Source organism: Papaver somniferum, chromosome 1 (assembly GCF_003573695.1).
Source record: "Papaver somniferum cultivar HN1 chromosome 1, ASM357369v1, whole genome shotgun sequence".
Classification (NCBI taxonomy): Eukaryota; Viridiplantae; Streptophyta; class Magnoliopsida; order Ranunculales; family Papaveraceae; genus Papaver; species Papaver somniferum.
In genome coordinates this window covers 40,397,818-40,407,476 of record NC_039358.1, presented here as the reverse complement: position 1 = coordinate 40,407,476, position 9,659 = coordinate 40,397,818, and the positions used below count along the sequence as shown (strand labels likewise).

At 35.5% G+C, this 9,659-nt stretch overlaps 1 protein-coding gene across 1 annotated transcript; it reads right to left on the bottom strand.

Moving 5' to 3' along the window:
* Positions 1 to 694: 694 nt before the first annotated feature.
* LOC113284049 (putative F-box protein At2g02030) lies at positions 695 to 3,577 on the bottom strand. The gene is made up of 2 exons (XM_026533451.1): positions 2,125 to 3,577; positions 695 to 1,325 (listed from the first exon to the last, which is right to left on the bottom strand). Exon 1 carries the CDS (start codon positions 3,456 to 3,458, stop codon positions 2,481 to 2,483), a length of 978 nt encoding a protein of 325 aa, XP_026389236.1. The 5' UTR covers positions 3,459 to 3,577; the 3' UTR covers positions 695 to 1,325; positions 2,125 to 2,480.
* Positions 3,578 to 9,659: the final 6,082 nt, after the last annotated feature.

Sequence of the window (9,659 nt, the reverse complement as noted above, 5' to 3'; positions counted from 1 at the left end):
TAAAGCGAAATAAACCCCAAAAATGATAGATTCTTACCTAATTGGGGTCATTTGACTTTGGAGCGGAATTTTTTTTTCTTCCACAATCGAAAGATAATAGGAAACTGGAAGAAGAAGAGTTGAAATGAGTAGAATTGTTTTTGATTTGGTTTTCATACAGTTTTACCATAAGGGCATTTATGTAACTTCAATATCATATAGGGTACCCCTTAACTAGAGTCTTTGGCTGGGTATAAATTGATGGCCCCTAAATCCTTTGGGGTGGCCCCTAAAAACGCGGTGAAAAAAATCATGGTCCCCAAAAAATCGTTCTATATCAAGAGTTCTGGGCCGAGAAAGAAATCACAAGCCCAATTCCGATGTGTGAAAACTACACTGGCACTGGCAATAGTATTTGCTTCACCGGTCAGTAAGAATTAGGACGGTGGGCGTTGGCCTCAACAAAATAGAAAATAATTCCGGCTAATATCATCGTTTCGCCTAGCCAGTAATCAAATGATCAAGCCAAATAAATCCCATTTGTTCCCAGATTTTTTGGTCGTGTGATTATAAGAATCCACAATAAAACGTGATCCTGCTACCTCCCAATTTGGCACAGTGCTGTAACACTTCCAATCTATCGCGCACCTAGCAGTCTTAATTGAAATAGCAGCACAAATCAAAAAGCAGCATTCACATCATATAACAGATTTCTCTTAAAATCACAAATATTATAGAAATGAAGTATCCTGGCAAAGTTTAGCTTTCTCAATAAAGACATAAGAACCTAACAAATCTGATGAGGAACAAAATGAAATCAACCGATGGAACCTGTAAGCAATTACACATACTATATTTTTTCCGGTCAAAGCCAAGAAACCAAAAAGTTAACTAAAGAGTATTACAACCAATTACACATACTATATTATTTCTCCCGATCTTCAGAATTTTCAAGCAAGAAGATAAAAGCTTTCTAATGCCAAGTTTTGTTTAGATTCCTACGCAAAGATTCCTTGGTTAGTAGATCCGTCTTCCGACTATAAGATCCTCTTACATACTTGGAAGGCCAAAATTCTATATTTCAACATGAGTGTAGGAAGAAAGAGTTACTGCACTGTCAAGTTCCTTGCAGTCACTTACAAAATTAACCTCCTAATGCGCAGCTAATCCACTGCATAACAAGCCTGCATACTGCTTGTTTCTTTCACTTTAATGTCAAGTTCCTTACAGTCACTTACAAATTAACCTCTTAAGCGCAGCTAGTCCACTGCATAACAAGCCTGGAGGTTCCTCCTGCATACTGCTTGTTTCTTTCACTTTAGTTGTTCTGGCTCCACCGAACTAACCTGCAATGTTAGACATTAGAATTCCAATGCCAACATGTTACATACTTAAAAAGACCATATACAAATAAAATTAACAGGCTAATGACATCAATACATAAAGATATTGCTATACTTATGTAATCTATCTCCCCCTTTTCATTAGTTTGCAATAGTCAAACGAGAATTCAGAATTCAGAGGGTCGAAACTTATGATTACCTTAGTAAACACATGCAGGAAAAAAAAAATATCACTCTACGACACAAACTACAATGTAATTTGAAGATCGAGGACCGCAATCTAAGCAGAAACTGACATCTAAGTATCCACAAATGCTCCCTGAATTGTGTTTGTAAGACCATTTTTCTCCATTTGTTTCCATCTCTTAGGTAAAGCAGTCTCTACCAAATAGGGCTTTAAAGAAAAGGTGTACTAGCCTTTGCTTGCACGAGAAAAAACATGTGTTTCATGTGAAATGTTGATCCTATGTTGTTCTATTCATGCATTCTAACAATGATAATGACACACTTAAGATTTCACTAACCAGCTATGTACTCAGCGTTTACTTGATTTATAGGTTTCTAACCTACCATTTGTTATTCTAGCTACTTTAGACAATTTGTTTTTCTGTCCATGCCTTGGTAAAACAGCATGTTGTAGATAACACTTGTTTATAATTGAAACAACATGATCATAGATCTTTTTCGTATCTCAAATATAAAAGAGTATCTAAAAAACAGGCAAACAAAGAAAGAACATAACAAGGTACACAAAGAACTTGCAAAATTAGAAAAATAACAATAAAGACATCTTAGAACATACCAGCAAAGGTTGATTGAAGTGGACAAGGGAGTTGAGATCCCATTTGACAAATATCCCTGTATGCTTAGAGATGAGAGCAAAAGTTTTCAAATCAACATCATAACTGTAGAACTCGGTGGTGTAAAACCTACTAAATCCCCTCTCGTCTGGCTTATCAAGTATGCGCCGATTGGTAGTCCAAAATATGATTTTAAGCTCAGGGTTTTTAACAACTGCAACACAATGAAAGTTGTCCAAATTATGGAAGAGTTTCGATACATCATTATTCTGCAATATATCAACATTACACTCTAACCATTCATTACGTTGATCTCGTTTTCTCTGCTTCTCCTCATTCTCCTTCAAAACCCATAATTTTATTTTCCCGGTCGCACATAGGCAAGAAAACAAAGTGATCCTCCCATCTCCAATAGGTGAGATTTATCTGGAACTCCTTTCGGGTAATCTATCTTATAAAACTTTTCTTCGCTAACATCGAGACTAAGAGTTTTACCCTGATCAGCTTTACAACCACCCATATCATATCTATCATGAGTCAACCAATTTAAAGATCCATTAGCAAACACCGCCTCATAATCATCCAGTAAACAAGGAGACGACAGATCAACGACATTCCTCCATGAATCACTTTTAACATCTACAGTAACAATCTTGAAAATAAACCCTCTCTTCCTTTTATAAAAGCAAACAACTTTATACTTTTCGGTGGCTGCATCATAAGCTAGGTGATATCTTTTACCAATGATACCATTTGAAAAACCAATAAGATCAGGAAGTTGAACTGAATAACCAGTAATTGGGTTAAAAACATGAATAGTGAAACCAAAAGTATCTTCTTGGCGGGATAAAAGAACTAAACCATTAAGCGAATGTCGAATTACTAGTTTCCTGTTTACGAAACCAGTTTCTGGTTTAAAATGGATAACCTTGTTTTCTTTCTTATCAATATTACAGAAAACAATACCATTAGATTTGATAACACCATTAAATTCATGAATTTTTCTACCTACTCTACTATCATCATCAGTATAACTTGATGAAAGATACATAAGCCCAAACCCATGAGTACCACTTTTACGAGCATGCATATTCATAAATTTAGCATCATTGGAGATTAAATTAAGCCATAATTTGCATACACAATTGAATCGCATCAAACTATCAACAGGTACTCTCGTTAGTATATCATTTATGACAAGATCATGAGGAAGAGATATGGAATTACTGATTTCTTCGGAATCACCACCATTTCCGACTTTCTTCTTCTTTGAAATCATCTGTGTTTCTGGTTGAGTTATAATTTGCTTCTGTCTTTTATTTTCCATTGATTTCATAGAATTGCAACTGAGATTGATTGGAAGAACGAAGTAGCAAAGAAACTCTACCAGAATCTTTCAAACCCTAGAAATTCTACTTCCACTCCATCTTGTTACTGGAAACACTAAACACTACTGCAGCCCTAAACGAAAGCACAAAGTTAAGTTTATAACGAAAATTGTAATTTCAAGAGCTCTGGGCCAATCACAAGCCCAATCCCGATGGCCATGCTCAATTGCTCACTAAACATAAGAACGTTACAAATCTGGATCGAGGAACAAAATGAAATCAACTGAAGGGATCTGTGAGTAATCGCAGAATTTTTCCGGTCAAAGCCAAGAAACCAGAAATCTAGTTAACTAGAGTGCATTACCAACTCTCTCGAGCTCGGAATTTTGGAGCAACGAGATAAAAGTAATCTAATGCAAAGTTTTGTTTAGATTCCTACTTAGAACATTCACTGACTAGTAGATGCAAGCAATTCAAAAGACATGTCCTATTTTCATGCCAAACACAAAAGTACCAGTTATTACACAGTTTACAAACAAGAGTACTAAAAATTGTCTTCTACTACAGGATATTCAAACAAGATGACAGAAGCGTTCTAAATCAAACTTTTGTTAAGATTCCTGCTTATACAATCTTCTGCAAGAGGAACAGTCTCCTGATTATAGGGTCTTCCAACAGACTTGGAGGTCCAATTCTAAACTAAATGTTAAATGTACGGTCATGTGCTACATTCAAGCTTCCTCCTAATACCCGTCTCTTGAGTTCAATGTATTGCAGTGACCAGGCTCAGAGATTCTGCATGCCTGCTGCTTGTTTCATTCACTTATCTGTAATTGTTCTTCCATCGAACTACCTGAAATGTTAAACATTAATTAGAATTACAATCCCACCATCTCGACATTCAATCTTAAACAAACCATTTATAAGGACCTTATAACTGTCATTATTATGAGAATGGAGGGAGAAATTATTCTTTAGTAACGGCTACATACAGAACACAAAAATTATAGTTTCATGCATCTATAAAAAATTCATGCTCCAACTTCCATGTCGATCGAATTCTAAATAGATGAATCACAAAGCAATTATTTTGCAGATGTTGGTACTGGATTTTTATGTGCTAAAGTAAGCTACATTATCTAATACAAACTAACAATATAAAATCAATGTTTACTATATGGGCTTTAACGAAACAAAAAAAATCATTATCTAGGAAACAAACTACAATGCAGTTCCAATGACTGGAGAGTACAATCTCAACCAAAACTGTCATCTAATTTTAAAGCATAAACATGCTATTTGAATTTCACGGACTATCATATTTTTTCACGGTTTGTAAGACCAGTTTTCTGCATTCGTTTCCATCTCTTAGGTAAAGCAGTCTCTACCAAATAGCACTCTAAAGAAAAGGTATATACTAGCCTATGTTAAGCAGTCTCTTAGGTGAAGCAGTCTCTACAAAATAGCAGTCTCCATTTGTTCTATTCACGCATTCTAACAACGCTAAATGACACTTTTTTCATTTTTTTTTAACTACCCCCACCTTAACTGGTTCACCAGTGAGCATGGCCATGATTTCATTCGCAAACTAAATTTGTTCTCAGCATTTACTTGATTTACAGGGTTCTTCTAACCTACCACTTATTATAATAGCTAATTTCATTTCTCTGTCCATCCCTTGATATAACCGCACGGTGTAGCTAACAACTGTTTATATTTGAACGCATATGATCACAATTACATCATTTTCGAAACGAATCTTAAATAAGAAGAATGTCAAAAAACAGGCAAATGAAGAAAGAGTTGCAACAGAGTACATAAGAACTTGCAAAACTAGAAACATAACACTAAAGATATCTTAATACATACCAGCAAAGGTTGATTGAAAGTGGACAAGGGAGTTGAGATCCCACTTGACAAATATCCATCTATGCTGAGAGATGAAATCAAACGTTTTCAATTCAACATCATAACTGTAGTCCTCGGGAGTGTAAAAACTAATAAACCCCCTCTCATCTGGTTCATCAAGTATGCGCACATTGGTATTCCAAAATATGATCTTAAGTGTGGGATTCTTAATAATTCCAACACACTTATTGCTTTCGAAATTATGGAAGAGTTTCGGTACATCATTATTCTGTAATACCTCAATATTATACTCTAACCATTCATTATGTTGATTTTGTTTTCTCTGGTTCTCCCCATTCTCCTTCAAAACCCAATATTTTATCTTCCCAGTGGACTCCTAGTCAAGGAAACAAAGCGATCCTCCCATCTCCAATAGTTGACATACATCCGAAACTCCATTCGGGTAATCTAGCGTATAAAATTTTTCTTTACTAACATCAAGACTAAGAATTTTACCCTGATCAACTTTACAACCACTCATAGGATATCTATCATGAGTCAACCAATTTAAAAATCCATTAGCAAACACCGCCTCATAATCATCCAGTAAACAAGGAGACGATAGAGCAAGGACATTCCTCCATGAATCACTTTTAACATCTACCGTAACAATCTTAAAAATATACTGTCTCTTCCTTTTATAAAAGCAAACGACTTTATACTTTTCAGCGGCGGCATCATAAGCTAGGTGCAAATGAAAACCTGACATTCTATGAGCTATATCATTTAAAACAGGAAGCTCGACTGAATTACCGATAATTGGATTAAAAACATGATGAGTAAAACCAAAAGTATCTCCGTGGCGAGATAAAAGAAAAGAACTAAACCATTCAGCGAATGTTGAATTACTAGTTTGCTGTTTAAGAAACCAGTTTCTGGTTTAAAATGATAAACCTTGTTTTCTTTCTTATGGATATTACAGAAACCAATACCATCAGATTTCATAACACCATTAGCACCATCAATTTCTCTAACTACTTCATCATCATCATCATCATCATCAGTATAACTTAATGAAAGATACATAAACCCAAACCCATGAGTACCACTGTTTCGAGCATGCATATTGATAAATTCAGAATCATTGGAAATTAAATTAAGCCACAATTTGCATACACATTTGAATCGCATCAAACTATCAATAGGTACTCTTGTTAGTATGTCATTTTTGATAATATCATGAGGAAGAGATAGAGATTTACTGAATTCTTCGGAATCACCATCATCTTCTTCTTCAAAATCATCACTGTATTCTGTGTTTCTGGTTGGGTTATTATCTGATTCTTTCTTTTACTTGCCATTGATTTCATAGAAATTGAGATTGATCGGAAGAAGGGAGCAAGAAACCCTACCAAAATCTTTCAAAACCCTAGAAATGTACTTCTACATTGCACTTCCAGAAATGAAACGAACTCAAAGCACAAACTGCCACAAAGTTTATAACGAAATAAAGCGCAGGAGTTCTGGGCCAAAAAGAATTCACAAGCCCGGTGCTTACTGAAAATTTACACGTCTTTCCCGTTGAGTGACGTCCCCGTTGGAATTCATGTGATGGTAGGAAATGAAACCTATTTTGAGGCATAGTGAAATTTTTTCGAGGCATACTAAATAATGTTAAAATATGGTCACTAAATAAAAAACAACATCACCTTTTATCCATTTTTTTTGATAATGGCATAACTATCCTTACATAATTGGTATTAATGATTATGATTAGATTTGATTAGCTAGGAATTTTAAGGATTCATTAAAAATTATATTATTAGTGGTGAATTAGTAGATAAATCAAATTTATGTGAGAGAGTTGGGATTTTTGAGAGGAAGAAGAAGAAGTGAAAAAAAACTTGGGTTTTGAATTTTGAGATTTAGTGATTAGAAGTGACCAAAATGTGTGATTCAAATCATAGGTAGACTTCTATACGAGGTTTAATTTCTTTTTATAAGTTGAATCTGTCAAAAAATTAATTTTTAAAACCCAAATCTACTAACCAAATGAACAGTTCGGCTGAAAAGTTATCAGCCAAACCTAGGTATATTTTCAAAAAACTGAGGTTCGGCTGAAAAGTTATCAGCCGAACTTCACTCTGTAACTGACGAATTTTGGTTCGACTGATTCGAACAAAATCTAGCAAAGTCACATTAGCCGAATAGTGTTTCTCTAAATCACACACTAGGTTCGGCTCAAAATTGATACTCAAAGATCAGCCGAACTGATCTTCTGAAAACCCTAATTTCATCTTTGAAATCATATTCTATCGATCAAACAAAATAAAATCAATCAAAAACAAGGTGGGTTTGTTACACATACATTCTAAAATACATCTAAGAGCAATTGAGATTTGGATTTCGCGCTCCAACATCGCTCACTTCGATTCGTGTTTGGTTTGCTTGATCAATTTCTTGATTGAATTGGAGTCCAAGATGTTTGAGTTTAAAGTTTATTTTGATTTTTGATTTTAGGTTTTTGAGGATAAGGGCACTCTAGTAATTTAAATTGTTTAAGGATGGATATGTAATTGCACTACCTTTAGACACCCCTTATAAACCCACCCTAGATGGTATAATGAATGAATATGCCTAAAAAAAAATGAGTATGCCTCAAAACAGGTTTCTAGGAAATAGGACGTCGGCTTCCACTGTAGAAACCCATTTGCTACCTTTCTTTTTTTATTTTTATTTTTAATCAAAGGCCTTCAAGAAAGCTAAGATCCCCTCAACAAAAGGCATCAGCCATAGTGGAGGAACAGACCAGTACATAGTAGAATTGTTTGTCTTAGCCCAAAGGGAAAGTTCATCAGCCACAAAATTACAAGTGTGTGGCTGAAAGATAAATAAACAAGCTACAAACTTGGAAGAAAAAAACTGAATATCCTTAAAGATAACATCCGTTCTAGAGTTCCCATCAAACACTCCAGCAGAAAACTGATTGATTAGACTCTGAGCATCAATTTCTATGATTAGATGAGTAAGCTTTTGCTCCACAATTTTTTGTAAGGCCGCTCAAATAGCTCTGGCTTCAGCTTATTCAGCGGACTCAACTTGAAAGACAATAGACGCACAAAAGGAAGCAGTGTTGGTGAAGTCCCTCACAACAAAGCCTGCACCATTATTCCCAGAAATATCATCATAAGCTCCATCTGTATTGCATTTTATCCATCCAGTTGGTGGGGGCATCCATTTGTTACTTATATTACCAGGGACCATAGTGGAAACAATAATAGTTGATTTTCTAGTTAATAACATGGCTCTGACTCTCATCAGAACAGCAGTGTAATTCTCCTTGATGTTCTGAAATACTAGGTTATTTCTACTTTGCCATAAAGACCAAAGGATAACAACAAAGAGACATTGATCCCCATCTGGGAGTTTAGAGACAGGATTAAATAACCAGAATAACATCCAATCCATGAAAGATTTAGTACTAAAATCCTGAGTGTTGACACAGAAGAAGATAAGAACCAAACATGACTAGCAAAAGGGAAAAGAACTAAGGCATGCATAATCGATTTAGAAGGGTCATTACATCTAGTAAAATCAACAGAACTCATAGGCATTCTAGTATGAAGGACAGTTCTAGCAGGTAAGGCATTTCTAGCATCTTTTCAACTGAAATCTTGAATTCTATAAGGAATATTAATTTTCCAAATACACTTTCAAAGAGCACTACAAGGGGAAGGCATGAGCCCTCGAAGTCCCAAGTAAGCATATTTAGAGGTAAATCTACCATTCTTTGAAAGATCACAAGCCCTCCTATCAGAAGTGCGACACTGGCTTAAGGGAATAGTGACAATCTTCTTAGCAAAAGCATCATCAAAGTGGGTGTTTAATCTGTCAACATCCCAAGATCTGGTAATAGGATTAATAAAATAAGAAACTTTTATAGTTGATCTGGAGGAACCAAAGGGTTGGGGACATCAGATGCTAAAGAAGGAATCCATTTGTCACACCAAGGGTCAATAAATTGACCATCTCCAACAATCCAAGTGATAAAAGGTTTGATAAGTTCTTTAATGACATGTAAACATTTCCAAGTCCAAGAACAATTGGCAGGACACTTGGCATTTAAAAAATTAGTTCTAGGAAAATATCTAGCTTTCAGAGTAGAAGCTAGCAAACAATCAGGATTCTCAATTATCCTCCATGCATTCCTTGCAACCATATCAAGATTATTGAGCTCAGCTTTTCTAAAACCAAGGCCTCCTTCAGACTTAGGAGAGCAAAGAATGTCCCAACCCAAAATATGGAGCTTTTTTTTTATCTTTTGGGTCAAGAGTCCCCCCCCCCCCCCCCCCCCCCCCCCC